Below are 17,600 nucleotides of genomic sequence, written 5' to 3'. Positions count from 1 at the left end.
AGGCTATTGTTAACAAAGATTTTACACATACTTTTGACAATCGTTGTCCTAAAATACATTAAACTTGGCATGTCAATACATTCACGTCACCTTTTAGTTTCCACTCATGGCCTGCTTTGCCTTCATCGCTGCTGGCTTTTATTTTTGGAATTTTTATGCCTTTGTTCAGGACTCTGAACTGATTAAATTAATTTGAATAAGTACAGGATGATCTGTTGTGTCTTAGAAAGAACCAAGTGCAGTATTTTGTTACATGGTGATTTGTACATTATGTCTGTGGTTTACATTGATTTCTTTTGTAAAATGGACTCCCAGGTGTTTGACTTTTATTGCTATTTTAGTTTTATAATTCAACAAATTAAGGTAATTGTGTTTTTCGGTTAAGTCACCGGGAACGTGTGTGGGTTTAACTCCTCTGAGAATGAGTTGTCATGTCTCTAAATGTGCTCGCAGGGCTTTGGGGAAAAGGTCAGAGGCGTTTAAAGGAACTGTTGTTCCTCGTGACGGCCTTTCAGAGCCGTTCCGAACTTTCTGTGTGGCAAAGAGAAAGAAAGAGAAGCAGAGAGGACGGCGGTCGTCTTCGAGGAGACACGTTTCTTTGTGAGGACGGTCAGGTGTGACCTTGACGGGCTCTGAATATCACCGGCTAACTGTCAGACAAAACTGCTGAAGGAGGCTGCCATTATTGTTTCATGCTCCTGTCCTGTGAGTCAGTCCTGTGAGTTTTAAGGTTATAAATGATAAATTGAAATAAGCTGAATTAGAAAGGCTGATGGAAAGTGTAAACCTAAGTGACATTTGCAGTCATGTTGGAAAATCTGAGCTAACATTTTTTAGCATTTACATAAAAAGTCAGAATCATTCATCATAAAATGGCTGTTTTTGACCTGAATATCGATCCAGATGCAGAGCAAACATGAGTTTTCAACACAACTTCTACAATATTGTTCTTAACAAAGAAATTTGAGGAAAAAAATAATTCAAATCCTATTTTAACTTAAAGAATATTGTGCAACTCCCTGCAAGTCTTCATAGCTTCGCCTTAAATATGCCTGAAAACAAGCTGGTAATATTGTGTGCAGTCATCGTCAGCCGAAGTGATTTGTATGTGTGAGCGTTTAGCTGCTCTGCGTTCGTCTCCATCTGTCTCCGTCTTTTACCTCCCCGTCTCCACACAGAACACGCTGCCTGTTATGCAACACACCAGTCCAGCGCACAGAGAGGAGACACGATTCAGATGACACGTGGCAAACATGTCCAGTGCTACGTGGGAATTTTCTCGTGCGGCTCGTTTGTTGTTTTCCCACATATTCCATACATCATTGTCACAGATGCAGCTCGGCTCCTTTGTGCTTTTGCGCTCTCCGCCGTCACTGCTGCTGCTGCTGCTACTGCTCTTCCCGGCAGTCCTGTCAGCTCCCCGCTTCAGGCAAATCTAATTATGGCCATCAATCTAGGCTCTCTCCAAGAGGGGAGCTGATGCTGCTCCAGTGCTTCAGACCTCGAGCAGCCCTGACGTCAGATCAGGTGGTGACCTTGGCGGTTGATCTGTGTGTCTTTGTCGCTGAGGGCTGCCAGGCTGGTTCTTTGTAGGTAGGAGGAAGAAAAGGTGTCCCTTTACGTCAGATCTTGATTTGTGGCTCTTTTAGATTGTGTCATGGCAGAGACGGAGCGGAGGACTGACTGACTGATGACGCAGCTGATGTTCCTCCCCTCCTTGTTAGTGGTCACAGGTGGACTTGTGCCAAACAGAGCTGAGTCCAGCCAAACCAGGTTGTACAGGGAGGGTGAACCATGACTTTAGAAGGAGGGAGTGTATTGTAACAGTGTAATGCAAAAGTTAATAAAACAGTTTTGCATGAACTGCTATTCCATTTTTTGAGTTAGGAGTTGTTTAAGATGGCAGCAGTCTCCACTGGCCTTGGTCCTGTTTGGGTTTTAGTTCAACAATGAGATCAAAATTCAATTCAGATCAGTTAAGTTTATTTATTCAGCACCAATTTACAACAAACATCATCTCAGGGCAGTGTACAAAAGTGGGGCTGCAACGGTTAGTCACCGTCGTCGACGACAAAAGAAATAATCGATGCAGATTTTATTGTCGATGCATCATATACAGAGCTATTAATAGACAGCTCCGGTCATATTGATCCACAGAAATGTTTTTTTGTAACTGCAGTGCACGACTGGAACGTCTGTGGGCAGCATCGGATCTGTTGTTGGCCGAGACTGCATGCAGTCTTCTGACAAAGAAGAACACGAGGAGAAGGAAGATTTGGATAAAAATCTAAACAGTGACTCGCAAAAGTGTGTGAGCGTTTCACTGAAAACAAACAAAAGGTTGCAATGCGCTGCAATCCCATTTATGGTGCACGGTTTTAGAAGTAAACTTATTGCATTGTCTATTTAAATAATTGTACGGTAGCAATAATATCAGTTTAAAATAACAAGTTTACATCATAAATTATTATGTGGAACGCACTGGAGTCTAAATCAGATCGTGATTCAAATCCAATTACAGCCAGCTCAATCCAAATCAATATGATACAATCAGGTTCAATATATTACAAAATGTCAATTATTTAAGAGGTTTTCTAAGGAAACCAGCTGAATATCTCAAATCTTCACTTTATAGAAATCTCCCATCCTGAGCAGCACACTGGTGACAGTGGAAAGAAACAACTCCCTTTAACAGGAAGAAACCTCCTGCAGAACCAGAACCAGGCTCAGGATGGGCGGCCATCTGCCTCGACCTGCTGGGGTTAAAGAGGATGAGAACGAGATGCAGAGAAACACAGAGGGATTGGTCCAGGTGTAGTTTCTATGGGAAGAAAAACAGAAAAACAGGCTTGTGACAGCAATAATTATAAATACAAACATGGAGAGTGGAGCAGGTAAAGACAGCAGCAGAGGCAGGAAATGTGGTCAGTTTGTCCTCCAGCAGTCTGAGCCTATAGCAGTAGAACTAAAGGATACCTCAGTAAACCCAAGCCGACCCTAACTATAGGATTTATCAAAAAGGAAAATCTTAATCCTGGTCTTAAAAGTAGACAGGGTGTCAGTCTCATGGACAGAAACTGGAAGTTGGTTCCACAAAAACTGAAAGCTCCGCCTCCTGTTCTCCTTTTAGAACCTCTAGGAACCACAAGTAAACCTGTTAGGAAAATATGGATCGATAAGATTTTTAATTTAAATTTGAGCTTGGTTGTTGAAAGCTTTGTATGTTAGGAGTAAGATTTTAAATTCTATTTTGTTTTTTTTACAGGAAGCCAAGAGAGAAACTAAAATTGGAGAAATATTATCTGTCTTTCAAACTCTGGCAGCAGCATTTTGGATCCAAACTGAGGTTATTCAAAGAGCTATTAACAACAAATAAACACTGACTGAATCTGAGATGGACACAATCATTTTACTCATTTGTAATGAAATGTTTTGTATCTATAAGACTGACAGAAGTTTTTCTGTGAGTCCCTCTTAAACCTTTTCCTTGCCCTGTATTTATTTACACAAGCATGGGCTGCATGCTTTATTCCAACCTTTAATACACTAAAACTATGAATTAATAATACTTACAGAAGCTATTAAATATTTAACTGTTTTTAGAGTCATTAAGTGTAGCAGGATTGTCCTGTGTAGTGTGTATCCGTTCACAGGTCAGTGTTGGGTCATGCTCAGTTCTAAACCAGACTGGTGTTGCTGTTAGGTTTTCCTGATAAGCTCTGTTCAAATGAGCGCTCTCTGACAATCGGTAGGCACTTGTAGGCATCTATAGGCAGGTCAGACAGATACTACCATCTGTTTCATCCCTGGGGTGTTCTGCTTAATATTTCTTTTGCCATAAATGCCTAAAAACCAACAAACGTCCTGTCTCTTTCTGCCACGACAATGTACAGTATGGCATTAAAAGCAGGTAAAGGAGGTATGGGCAGGAAATGCAGATCAATTTACAATATTTACTCAGAGAAGTGCTGCTCTGGCTGGAACTTGGAGGGCAGATAATTGATTCATAAGTTTGTTATCGATTGAAATACTCGCTTAAAATAGTCCGTGTCTATGTTTTGTGTTTGCAACATATCTTTAACATGCTTATTGCTTGGACTTGACAAGAAAGGCCTTAAATATTTACTATGTATTTTACAAGTGAGATCAGAACATCTGCAGCTCGGGCCGATGAGGTGAGCTGCTTAATACTGCAAATGTTGAGGGAATTGTTGTTTTTTGGGCATTTTAAACAAGTCTGAAAATCCCAAACAAGCTACAGACGTTAGCGTTAATTAGCGTGCTCGGTTGACTCAGGTCTCTTTAGACCTATGTACAAATTCTGTGCACTACTTCTAATGCGCTGTGTAGCAGAGAAAAGATGACAGACGAAGTTTTGAACACCACTTCAAAATGGCTGACTCACCATGTAGTGTGGAGTTGACAATCTGAACTTTTTTCACATATATATATATATATATATTATTGTAAAACATCTGTAACAGGCTAGTCTGGTACAAATAATGATGTAATTACAATAACTTGAGATATTCATGTTTGTCTGCTTCGTCAGGAAGAATCAGTTTCATTCAAAGGAGTAAAACATGATTCTAAAATGGATTTCCTGGCTTTTAACAGACATGTCTGACAAGAAGAGTTTAAATTCTCTGAATAACATCACTTTCTGCAGACTACATCATCACTTTACTATTGGCAGTTTTTGTTTTAACAACCTTTAATCAATAATTCTGAATCTTTAAAGTGGAATATTTTAAGAATGAATATCTTACCTGTTGTAAAAAGCTTAATGAATGGCCTTAGTTTGGAAAGACTTGTCTTAATTCTGCCTGGATTGACGAACTAATGGCTAGTTTGCTATTTCATAGTGGTTTGTGCGAAGGCTTTTTTAGAAACCTTTACAGTGCTGTCAGTTTTGCATTACATGGTGCAAAGAACTTTATGCTTATTCAAAGCACAAATAGGAGCTGCTATTTTTGATTCAATAACATCCAGAGGGCTGCGATGTGATCATAAAACACTTCATATGTTAGAAGTATCTACATGCATCCATAATCACGCTCCAAACAAAACCCCGGGCATAGTATGTCTCAGACCTAAAAGAAATAAAATACTGTATTTTTCTCTACACTTCAGTGAAAATCAGTTTTCTTTCAAACACAAATTTTTCCACAACTTTTTGTTTTTTAGTCTCACCCTGTGGTGAGCAAGTTCTACCATGGACCCAAAGAGCGAAACATTGTGCAGAATCAACGAGTGAATTCAGACACGAATCCTTTGCAGTAAGAATTGCGATGGACTGTGTGTTTCACTTTGCCTTTTCCGAGTTAGGTGGAAACTTACGATACTCCTTTGTGTTTATTACCCTTTATTTAACCAGGCAAGTCCCACTGAGATCACAGATCTCTTTTTCAAGGGAGGCCTGGGCCTGAAGGCAGCCTGACATGCATGGTTTTTAGACTGTGGGAGGAAACCAGAGTGCCCACGCAAACACGGGGAGAACATGCAAACTCCACACAGAAAGACCCCAGGTCCAATCCGGGGCTCGAACCCAGGAGCTTCTTGCTGTGAGGCAACAGTGCTAACCACTAATCTATTGAGCTTTATTCTTCTTACTCCTCCGGGTGAAAACTTGTGCCTAACCTGCACATAGTGTGGTTCTTGTTAGCATCATTTTTCCATTCAGTTTAAAAGAAACCTAAATACTTTCAGTGCAGAAGGAGTCTCTGTCAGCCATCTTGTTCTCCCTTTTGTTGTTGTGTGCACGCCATGAGCGGTCCAGGTGCTGCTTTTCTGCACTTTACAGTTCTGCCTCTTGTGTTCCTTAACACATTGTTATTAACATGAAATAATAATCGATTTTTTGACATTTTTAAATTGATTCAGAATCGTTTTTGTCCACATCGTGATGCATCTAAAAATAGTTTCCCCTCGTAGCTAACTGTAGCACTTTCAGTCGTATATCATTACTATGAAATAACTGAATAATGCAATGTACAGTTAATGCTTATAAAACAGTATTCATATTAGCTGCTATATGTTTTATTTTGAGATAGGAGGTGTTGTAAGACAGCATCGGTCCACTTTGGTTTTGTCCCTGCTCGGACTAGCCATTAGCTCATCGATCCTGTCAGAAATGAACTCTGTTTCTCCAAACTTAGGCTGTTTTAAAAAAGCTGTCTACAACAGCTAAGCTATTTGTCTTACCTTATAAAAAAAATCTGAACTGTAACTTCATGCATAAAAAGAATAAAGGTTTGACATTTTGACAGACCTGTTCTGGAACAGTAGCATTCAAATGAGTAAAGTCTTTTCATTAATCACAAGTATTTATATGACCCTGCAGAAAACAGGTTAGCACAGCAGAGCAGCTGCTTTATGAGGGTACGTGAGTGAATCAGAGGGTTTTGTTCTCAAGGCGCCACAAAGCGCAGCCTCTTAACTGTTTACTGTCTCCGGTGGAGAAGAGGTTGCACACTGAATGGCTGCCGTGGCCCTCACGGATGCAGATCCTGTATCCCTGTCCGCTGCCTCGAGCTTCTGTGTCAGAGCTGCTCCCCCCACCCCCCACCTCCTCTCCATCTTCTGCCCGGCTCTCTCTCCACTCTGCTTCTCCTCAGCCTGCTGCCTGCCTGCCTGCCTGCCTGCTTCATTTGCTCTCCATCTCCCCTGTTTTTAGGCCTTCCTCCTCTCTGCTCTCCTCAGCTCTGGATTATGAAATTTTCAGTAGCTTTGCAGCAGTTTAGTCATGCATTGCCAAAAACAGACTTCAGCAGTTTTTAGTGCGTGCGCTTTGTTGTGTAAATGGCAATATTGGAAAACTCATTTTTTGTTTGCTTGTGCAGATTTGTGTACGTATATTTGTTTGCGTGTATCAGTCATTCACACGAACCCTTCTTAGGATGGATGTAATTACCAGAAATGTCACATAATTGGGATGTTTCCAGCTGTGTCATTACGTCTGATCATATCGTTGCTCAGAATGACTCAGCATCTTTTAGACGTTTAATTATCTGCTGTTCTGACGTATAATGGTACCAGAGAGTATACTGTTAGCTCATCATATTTAACTTGGCTAATGTGAGTGTCAGTGTCTGAAATGAATATCGTTGTTCATCTCGTCCACTTGTACACCTCAGAGGCCGCCAGCCATCCTCCTCCTCTGCTGGTGCCTCTGCAGGACCTGATGTTTTCAGGGTTACCTTGTTAAAAGCACAAGAGCCTGTATCACTTGGGCAAATGCAGTTTCATTAAACTTTCATGCAAATCTCCATGGTTTATTTACACAATTATAAGGTTATCCACAGAAAGCGGCTTGTCAGCCACTCGTGCTTGTTTCGCTCTTTTACAAAGGCTCCAAAAACCGGAAACATCCTGACAGCTGGTTTCAGTTCTGTTTCATTTTATTTTGTCACAAGAAATTAAACTATGCGCTACCTTATGAGTAAATTCACATAAATATTTTTTAAATTTTGCATAATTGAGATGCAGAAAGCGTTGTCATGGTACTTGCTTCTGTTAAATGTATGTTATGTGTGTGTTTTCTTTCTGATCACTAACCAAATGAACCTTTTCTCTCCTTCTTCTCTCTCCGCAGACATTTATAGTGCTAAATAAAGGGAAGACAATCTTCCGTTTTAGTGCCACACCTGCCTTGTACTTCATAAGTCCTTTCAATCCGGTTAGGCAAATAGCTATTAAAATTTTGATACATTCATATCCTTTAAAATTAAGCTGTTAACAGCAGCTACAAGAGGGTTTTCTGTTCACATGCATTATTCATGATGGTGTGTTCTGTAGTTCTGCTCGCTGCTGCTGATGTTTCTAATGACTGCTGCTTGCAGGAGGGGATCAGTGTGCTACAGTCAGAAGACTTTCTCACACGTTAGACTGTATGGAGTGCCATGCAGTAGCCATTTTCTCACTGAAGGAAATGGCTGGCACAAATGATGAGTCATCCTTTTACAGTAAACCAAGTTAGGCCCCTTCAGTACGCTCATTATCTGTGCAATCCACGTGAGAACTAAAAATGAGCTGCTGAGGGCTGCACCCCTCTTTGTTTAGAGAGCTATTAAAGACTCTGTAGGAGGAGGTAAATTGTTTTTAGAGAGCATGCAGCAGCTGATCAGGGCTAAATATACACTGTGCTGTTGGTCAAAACAAAGAGAAATCTGATCTCTGATTCATTCGGTAAAAAAGTCCGCCATTTCTCCACCTGCTACTTTTATATCAAAGCCCAAAGAAAGACTCAGCTCGAAGACAGCCTTTAGCTTTTTTACCATTTAATATTTGACAGTGTCAAAGTCACAAATGCATTCTTCTTTTTATAACAACGCAACTCAACCAACAGTTTTAAAGATTCTGATGCAACATTACGCTGCATTTGATGGCAGCTTGTTAGTTCTCCTCTATAACTTCAAAAAATTAGGATTTTGAGCACCAGCGTCAGGATTTGTGAATACTATGTGCTCTTTGGTGGTTTAATACTTATTGAAATTTATGAAGACATGCTGAATTTGATCTGAATTTGTACTTTTATATTAACTTTATCAAGCCTCCATAACATTACAACCACTGACTGGTAAAGTGAGAAGGATTTAATACAGTGTTCTGTTGGTAAACGTGCACTTTGCCATTAACATGGATGTTACCTTTACTTTTGCCTCTTTCTCTTTTGCAATCTAGTCAAACCCCCCCATGACAACTACACTCACCTAAAGCGGCAGCCCCAACCTATCAAGACAGCCCTGCGCCTCACTAAAACTGTTTAGAAAGCGGTTATTAATTAAAGAGTCCAGGCCACTACCTGTTCCTTGGTTGTCTTGATTGGTTAGAGCTGTTTTCGTTGCTAAAGGGTGACCAACTTAATATCAGACAGATAGTCATAATGGTATAAAAATATTGGTGTATGCATTACAGCTGTTTGCAACCAGTCTTTTTTTTTTTTTTGCAAACAAAAAGTTCCTTCATAAATTAAAATTTGTGATATCCTCAAGTTTTGTCTATTGGAGGTCATATATCTAAATACTTTGAAGGTTCAGTTTTAAAAAAATTATACAATGCCTCTAGGAAATCGACACAGATAGATGCCTTGGTGTATTTGTGTTCCTGTTGTTACACAAACAATAACCTAATTTCCTCTTTTGAGGTCACGAGTCCTGGCTGATTCTGCCTCTGAACTAACACTGAGGCGTTACTGATTTTCTGGGTCCAGGTTTGTTTTTAGTGAAAGCTTTGGTGCTTTAAAATGTAAACTCTTCTCCTTTATTTTCTTTAGATTGTCACTAATGATGCTCAGTTTTAATATTTAATGGGTAAAACTCAGGTTGGAGGTGGTGGGCACACACGAGCACCTTCTGTTAGGTGCTTTGAGTAGGTTTTTAGGACTCCTTCTGCGTCAGTCTGACACCATCATGGATTGTGAATTTTGATGTTGATGTGCGTATAAAAAAATGTATTGTCCTCAAAATTTACATTTTCCTTAACCCATACCTCACTCTTTTCAGCATGATCATCATGTGTACTATTTTGACCAACTGTATATTCATGACCTTTAGTGATCCTCCCGAGTGGTCCAAACAAGTAGAGTGAGTACACTTTTATTATTATCGCTCATTTCTCTGTTATAAATGCACGCTGTTTGACTGTCAAAGCTAGCATATAATTTCCTCTAAAATACATATTTGTGTTGTTAAATGATGTTAAATCACAATCGTAGAACCCTGAGAGAAAAAAGGAACAGGAAACATTAGATAAAACCAGTATCTCGCTGGGCTGCGACTGTTGGAGACTAGTTGGTGAACGGCCCTCATAAGAAAGTCTCTGAAATGTTTCGAAACGTTCTCAGTTTCCTTGCATTAGTTGCAGGGCCTTGCTGCTTTTGTGTCAGAACTTTGAGCTTGTTCATAAAAATCGTTGCGAGTGTCTTGAACCCTTAGTTCTGTTTCCTTATGTCTAGAGCGCCAGAGCTGTAGTTGTTGTGAATTGCCGTGCATTTAATCTTTTTGCTCCTGTATGGAAGTATGTATTTGTATCTTTGCACTGTATGTTCGTATTTGCAAACCCAAGATGTGCATCAGAGTGTTTATGAAAAACTAAACTCCTGGAGTCACTCAGCCACGGTGCAGGGCTTCCCTTCAGCTTCACGGCAGGTTCCTGTCCTACCTGGGCTCTCTGTATGACACCTGTTTTAATGTTTGACAGGTGTACTGCTACAGTCAGTCTCCCCACCTCCCACATTCTCCAGAGCGGGTCACTCGACACAACCCGGGGCTTGCTTCCCAGCCCCACCACATAGGTGGAAAATGGAGAGTAGTGACATTTTACAGAGGCCGATTGAGCAATAACGGCTCTGTGATGCCCTTCCATGTCCAGAGGCACACCCGCACCACACTAATTACAGCTTACATTTTGTCTCTTTTCTTCAACTTATCCAGCTGGTGTGTAAATACGCACAGACTCTCAGTGTATGTGTTCTGAAGTGGATGCTGCCCTGTAGAGAAAGCACAACTTGCATTGCTTGTGTTTTTAGGTAAACGGGTTCATTATTTCAGCAGCTTAATGCCTGATTTGAATAGAACTGCATTTAAAAAAAATTCTGTCTTGAGATCAGGGTTTATTTAGAAAACATCTGGATGTCTACATCTAACCACGCTGAATGATAAATAATAGTTATTGGAAAACTGGTCCAAATCTGCGTATCTTCATTTCAAAAGTGTAAGTCCTGTATAGAAAATCATAAAAGTGGCTGCCAAGGTGGGTCCAATGTGGGGGGGGGGGGGGNNNNGGGGGGGGGGGGGGGGTAAAAAAATAATGTGCATGGCCTAGAATCCAGTTTTGAAAGTCGTGCACATAAAAAAAATAAGATGTGCAAAATGCACCACGGAGCTTGCTGATCACTAGATTTTAAACACTCAGATTTCAGAGGTCAAAACTAGAGATTTACCTATTTTTCTCTTAATTTTGAGTTGCCAACTAGTCTCCAGCAGCCACAGCCCAGTGAGATCCTGGCTGTGTGCGAACCATTGCAAATAATCCTGCTTGGGATTTAGAGTTATTTGGCTCAGCTAAATGTAACTTACATTAGCAACCTTTCAGCTCTGTTAATGTGACAAAGTTAGCATGTTGATTGGGTAGTTCTTGCAGCTGTTGTTACTATGCGCTTTTCAAAAAGTGATTTGTCATATCTGTGTACTTTTATAGTCATTATGGTGTAACAAACTCTTGTAATTGTTTGCCTAATATATTGTTTGTCAGATATGACCACTCCATTTAGTTTTAACAAGTAATGATGATGAAGTTTTCTAAAACTGATCATGTCTATCATTTTGTCTTTCAGGTACACATTCACAGGAATTTATACATTTGAATCGCTTGTAAAAATCACCGCTCGTGGGTTCTGTATAGACAATTTTACATTCCTAAGAGATCCATGGAACTGGCTGGATTTCATGGTCATTTCGATGGCGTAAGTATTTTACTTGTAATAGTAGCGTTGCTAGATAGCAATCAAATTGTGCCCCAGTACAACAGTTTTAGACCAGAAATGGGTAGAGAAGTTCAAGTGTCAGTGATGATTCTTCTGCCTGTCTGAGGATTTTCCTTTCTGTCTGTTTGATAACCCATTTCCTGCGTTTCCTCCATTTATCTGACTTCTGTGGTCTTTCTCTTTGGAAATTGAAGCCGGTCTCCATCCGGTACTCAGCAGCCTCTCTAACAACACCCACATCTCTGTCCCATTCATCCCATTTGTCCTCCTCTTGCCACCTGTCCTCCTCAATTATGTTTTCACTCTCAACCTTGTGAGATCGGCAACATACTCTTTAGGACTCCTCATCTTCCCCGATGCCTTCATGCCTTTGGGTAGTTTACACCAAATTCACGCACCTTTGTGAGCCAATCCATTCCCCAGAGTGATCCATTTCATATGAAACGCATTTCATTATATGTTGATCTGTCACAAAGCCCACCTGTGAGTGAGTTCATCCTTTCAGCGTATCTCTGCATGTAAATAACGTGCTGTTGTAACTGTGGTTTGATCCTGCAGGTATATAACAGAGTTTGTAAACCTAGGCAATGTCTCAGCTCTGCGCACGTTCAGGGTGTTGAGGGCATTGAAAACTATTTCTGTAATTCCAGGTAAGACAGGATGGGGCAGGGGACGGTGGGGCGGGGTCGGTGTTAGGTGTGTGTGTCTTTCTTTCCTTTTACCTTCCACCTATCTCCTCAGTGGACAGGCTCTGTGAGTGGCGTCGTCTCCTCCCGGTTCGGTGGTGTTGTGCTCTTGCCGTGTGTGGTTTTTGTCATTGTGTTTGTTCTGTGTGTGATCCTTCCCCTATTTCAGATATATAACAGAGTTTGTGGACCTGGGCAATGTATCTGCGCTGAGAACGTTCAGAGTTCTCCGAGCATTGAAAACTATCTCTGTCATTCCAGGTGAGACTCAGTTTAAACACTAAGGCTGATCCTCTCACCCTTTCTTTTCTACTCACTATTATTATGATTAAAGTTATGATTTAAGCAGCAACAAAAGAATTGGAGACAGCCATTTTTTGATTTATTTTTCCTCCAAAAATTATCAAAAATGGTACTGATACATTTTTGATAGGCTTTGCAGTCTCCTCTAAGGCTATTCAAAGTGTTTGCACTCTCATTATGAGGCTTGTCTCCAAGGCAGCTGTGTTTTTCTTAAATGGAACCCTGATGAACATGACCTATGGCTTCTCATATTCCAACACAAGATAAATTTCAAATTTTCTATCTGCATTGTATCACATAATTTGATCTACAGTACCCTTATTTATTTATTTTAAAAAAATCTGTTGCAGTTTTACAGTAAAACAAGTCTTTATAATAAGCACAAAGACAGCTTTGTAAAAATCTGTGGTTGTGTTTCCCAGTCCTTTAGATATTCCTAGTTTGTATTTTTGTAATTGGGGCCCAGTAACAAGTTTTTATCAGCTAATCAATTCTTTGTAATATATTGCAGCAATATAATCACCACCTAAAGGGATAGGTTGTTCTTTAACTGGGTCTCTGTAGTTTTGAGCCCTCAGTATCTTACCTGCAGTAGACAGCAGTCAGAGTGATCTCAGTTTAGAGAATCTCATGGTGAAGTCAAGCAAATGACTGCTCAGAAGAGGCCCCATTTAGTAAACGAGCAATTTATTTTAATCTTATGTACTTGTAATATACAGTTAATACCTACGATGAGAAGTGTTCTGGCTAAAAATGTATATTTTTTGACCGGGCGATAAGCTAATAACAGTGACTCACTATTTAGGGTCAGTGATTTCTCAGACAATACTCCCTTGCAATTGATTGCCGTTTGTTTAACTTAAAGCAATTCTTAAACATTTGGCTTCCTTTGTAGTAATCTGAATTTTACTGACTTTAGGCAAAGTATCTGCCTGTTCTCTCGAGTCAGTAAACCATTAGTTGAAGCTGAACACCTGAGTTTGCGTTGAAATGCAGCTGAAATGTTGCAGAGACGCTGAAAACTCTGCTTCACTCTTATCTCAGATCTGCTGCATTGTGGAGGACATTTTTCACAATAGCTTCAGTGGGGTTTTTTTGTCAGTCACACTTTGATTGGGTATGTTAATAACAACAATGCACATCAAGTGGAGTTTTTTTTCTCAAAATTATAAAAGCATTCTGAGTCTCTTAAATATAAAATCTATATAATTAATTGTCATTGTTGATCTAATAAGCCGTACAAGTCATGTAAGTCAGGGTTCCATTTAAGAAATAGCTTTAACCCTCTCCTTTTACCAGCTTTATAACAGGCAAATGCTCTTCTGTGTAACAAGGAAATTCATCACTGCAGTTGTGTTTATGGACAAAAGGCAGGTTGTGGATCATGCAGATAGAAATAGCAGACAGCCTTTCAAATTATAGTTGTGTTATAAAAGTATTTTAAGTGTTTTGTTGCACCTATGTTTTATTTTTTTTTCACTATAGATTGAATTGGAAAGAAAGGACCCGAAACAAACTTCATATGAGATGTATTCTATGAGAAATGACATAGCTTTAAGAGAGATCCCACAGAATACACGTGTTATAAATGTGTGAAGACTGCCAAGCCTAGTTTGTGAACATATCTCTTATGCTGCATGATGCTTTTCGGTCACTTGCTTTTATAACATTAGATTATGAAGAGCTTGGCTGACAAATGGCATTGAAAGTTTGATTTGCCCTCTTTTTGATTTTGATTTTGATTTTTTTTTTGTCTTCTTTTTTATGACTGACTGGAATGAAATATCCCTGAGAGATGCAGACATAATACAGCATGCCAGGCAGATGTATTTAGTCAAAAGAGCAACTATGGTTGGCTTATTTATTTTAGAAGTAGACTTCATTGTGAAATATAAAAAAGGAACTCGATAAACCCCATTTGGAAGTCTATTTAGAGGAATAATTTACTTTTGATTTGTATTACATTTTGATCCCTAATGTTAACATTTTGAGAAAATTGATACTTCTCATGTGTCTTTGGGTGAAACTACTGCAAGCAGCTGCTTAGCTTAGCATAAAGAATTCAGACACCAAACCATACTTTATCTAAAGACAAAACACATCTTTTAGGATGATGTTAATAATAATACCGTGCAGTTTTTCCCAGATTATCTGCTATTTTGTTGGCAGAACCAGAAAATTAATTTAGGAGGAGCTTTAAAAGTATTTTAGAACATGTCAGCAATGATATGAACATCTGAGCTAACAGGTTACAAACAGGAAATTATGACTGAGGTGAGGCAGCGCCTCTGTTTATATCCGAATATCTGGTGGCTTTAAAGGTCACAGATGGGCTTAACAGTTTCAGTTATAAAGGCTAATAAAATATCCTGAAATTTACGTACATTTTACATTTTATATGTAATGAAAACCAAAACTAACTGTTTAAATCTTTAAAAGATAGGTTGCTCTCGAGGAAAACTAATTGGAAGATTAGGCGAGGCTACCAATTAACACATTATATTTGTTTAATCTGAAAAAAAAAGCATCTGTGAAGTTCACAAGTTATAACAATACATGTATGTGTTTAGGTTTGTATTAAAAAAACTAAATTAAAAACAACATATAATGATTTTTGCAGCTTCAGGATTACAGAGTAAAGCTAGCAGTTTCTTCTTGTTTGCAGTCTTTATGCTAAGCTAAGCTAACTTGTGGTTGATCCACGCAGGATGCTCTGATCTTTTCCACTCATGTAATAAATAAAAAAACACATCTCCAACACCACAGCAAACATAACTTTCATTAATTTGTTTTCTATGTAAAAAGGGCCTAATTTACTGGTTTATTTTTATGTGGTACATCACCACAGTAGACCTTTTTCTTTGCTAAATTAATTTTTTTTTTTCATGGGATTTTGTCCTGTATATTAAGTTAACCAAATAATTCAAGTAAAAGGACATTTTATTTGTATTAACTGACCCTGCCAAGCTGCTGACACTTTTACTAACACAGTCTGACCGTGTAAGCCAAAATTCTGAGTATATTTTTTTTGACAAGATATTGCATGTACCGCCGGTAAAGCCCAAAAAGGCTGAACAGAAAAAGAGGTGCGGGTCGCCTTGCATCCATGTTTGAGTTCCCGTGGATCCGTGTTGAAGGCTGCCTGAGGATGTCTGGTCAGAAGGTAAACTTATTTTGTCTTTAGTGAAATTGTGGAATAAGACAGACTGCAGGGTCGCAGTACTTTCCTATCGAAGCCTTAAACAAGACAGTTCAAGAAAGTGCCGGCGCTAGCATTGAATTGCTCCTGTTCAGCCTTGGAGTTTAAATGACCTGCATGTGGTTTCCAGCCCCTCTCCCCTCCCTGCCTGTGCCTCTGCCCTGTCTCATGGCCCCTTGTTGTGCTGCTGTGCTCTCTTTTTTATGGATTTCCTCTCACTACTTTGCAGCCTTCCCCCTCTTTTCCGCTTCACTCATTATTGGCAACAAAAGCAAAAGTTCTCGTGCTTTGACTGGTCGTGGCTTTTGTCAATTCTTTATGATCTAAAAAGAGTGGAAAGGCTCCTAACTATTTCCTGTTTGTTTCTTGAAATGTTTTCTATGTATCCTGTTATTTTTGTGCAAACTAGATTTCTGTACATATTTAGAAAATACAGTTTTTACCAGTTAAAATTTTAGTTAATTGGCATTTTTGTTTTTGTAGGAAGGCTGAAAATGATTACAGCTTCCCAAATTTACATTTATGAATGCCGTTACATTGATAATTCCATCTAATTGAAATAAAAAATGTTTTAGTTGATAGATTATTCAATTTTAAATGAACAAAAAGGCTATTTATTTACGCCTGAATAGAAATGCAACCTAATTTTTGGCAGGAGCAGCTTTTGTTTCACCTCCATGTGTGTGTTTGTGTGTGTCTGCGTGTGTGTGTGTGTGTGCGTGCGTGTGTGTGTGGCTGCCGCGCAGGCCTGAAGACCATTGTGGGTGCCCTGATCCAGTCAGTGAAGAAGCTCTCAGATGTGATGATCCTGACCGTCTTCTGCTTGAGTGTCTTCGCCCTGATTGGTCTCCAGCTCTTCATGGGCAATCTGCGCCAAAAGTGTGTGATCTGGCCAATCAACCTCAACGAGACTTACCTGAACAACGGCAGCAAGGGCTTTGACTGGGATGAGTACATCAACAACGATAGTAAGTAAAGGCAAGGCTTCACTGTCGGTGACCTGGCAGGGACGCAGGAGTATGAGTCAGTCCATATGCTGGAATGACAAAAAAATATGCCGTTTTGGCAAAAGCCAGTGAACTGAAATGGAAAAAAGAAAACACTGGGGTGAAAAATGTGCTAACGAACTCAAGTCAAAAATTTGCAGATAGTTTCAAAAATAAACAAGAGTAGCTTGTGGCAGAAGGGGAGTAAAATTGCTAATTATGTCTGTTTTTTATTTATTTATTTATTTTTTAATCCTGCAGCCAATTTCTACTTCCTGCCCAACCAGTTGGACGCCCTGCTCTGCGGGAACAGCTCCGACTCTGGGTAGGGTGTCTTCTCTGTTCTCCTCTAAATGCCTTTTGCTGATCCTGTCAGGACCTGCTTGTGGTCAGATTGCATTAAAAGTAAATACTGCTGAGTCATTTTTTTCCAGGCTGGACATCTTATTCTCTTCCTGTGTCTCTCTTCACCTCTCAGCCGCTGCCCAGAGGGCTACATGTGCATGAAAGCTGGGAGGAATCCAAACTACGGCTACACCAGCTTTGACAGCTTCGGCTGGGCCTTCCTGGCTCTCTTCCGACTCATGACACAGGACTTCTGGGAAAACCTTTACATGCTGGTGAGGCAGATGTGTTAACACAGTTGCTCTTAAATATTGCTGCTCATGAATAGACCTAAAGCATGAAGATTCTGAAACTATACATTAATCACCTGATTCAGATTTGCACCTTTATTCATTTAATCTAAAAGAAACTTCATCAAAAGCTGAATCATCATTGTAAGCTTGTTGCTAAATCGTAAAACTAGATTAGTTGTTTTTTTTTAAATAAAAGAATGTGATCAATGCATATGAAAAAAACTCAAAAAATACAACATTTTGACATCAGCTTTAAATTAAAAAAATGATGGGTGTTTGTTGAAGTATTTGCTTATTTCACCT

General features: G+C 39.6%; 1 protein-coding gene across 5 annotated transcripts in view; it reads left to right on the top strand.

Annotated features, from left to right (window-relative positions):
- Positions 1 to 17,600, top strand: part of scn8aa (sodium channel, voltage gated, type VIII, alpha subunit a) — a 52,340-nt gene that overhangs the window by 4,097 nt on the left and 30,643 nt on the right. For 3 of the 5 annotated variants that reach the window (XM_017430904.3, XM_017430907.3, XM_017430906.3), the window contains exons 3-9: positions 7,595 to 7,713; positions 9,495 to 9,584; positions 11,336 to 11,464; positions 12,341 to 12,432; positions 16,420 to 16,641; positions 16,921 to 16,984; positions 17,138 to 17,279. In XM_017430904.3, coding sequence (XP_017286393.1) covers positions 7,595 to 7,713; positions 9,495 to 9,584; positions 11,336 to 11,464; positions 12,341 to 12,432; positions 16,420 to 16,641; positions 16,921 to 16,984; positions 17,138 to 17,279 — 858 coding nt within the window. Of the gene's footprint in view, positions 1 to 7,594; positions 7,714 to 9,494; positions 9,585 to 11,335; positions 11,465 to 12,043; positions 12,136 to 12,340; positions 12,433 to 16,419; positions 16,642 to 16,920; positions 16,985 to 17,137; positions 17,280 to 17,600 lie in introns of all 5 variants that reach the window. The other 2 variants (XM_017430905.3, XM_017430908.3) reach the window with 1 other exon arrangement.

The sequence above is a fragment of the Kryptolebias marmoratus genome, linkage group LG8, assembly GCF_001649575.2.
Source record: "Kryptolebias marmoratus isolate JLee-2015 linkage group LG8, ASM164957v2, whole genome shotgun sequence".
Classification (NCBI taxonomy): Eukaryota; Metazoa; Chordata; class Actinopteri; order Cyprinodontiformes; family Rivulidae; genus Kryptolebias; species Kryptolebias marmoratus.
This window is presented reverse-complemented; position numbering and strand designations above follow the sequence as displayed.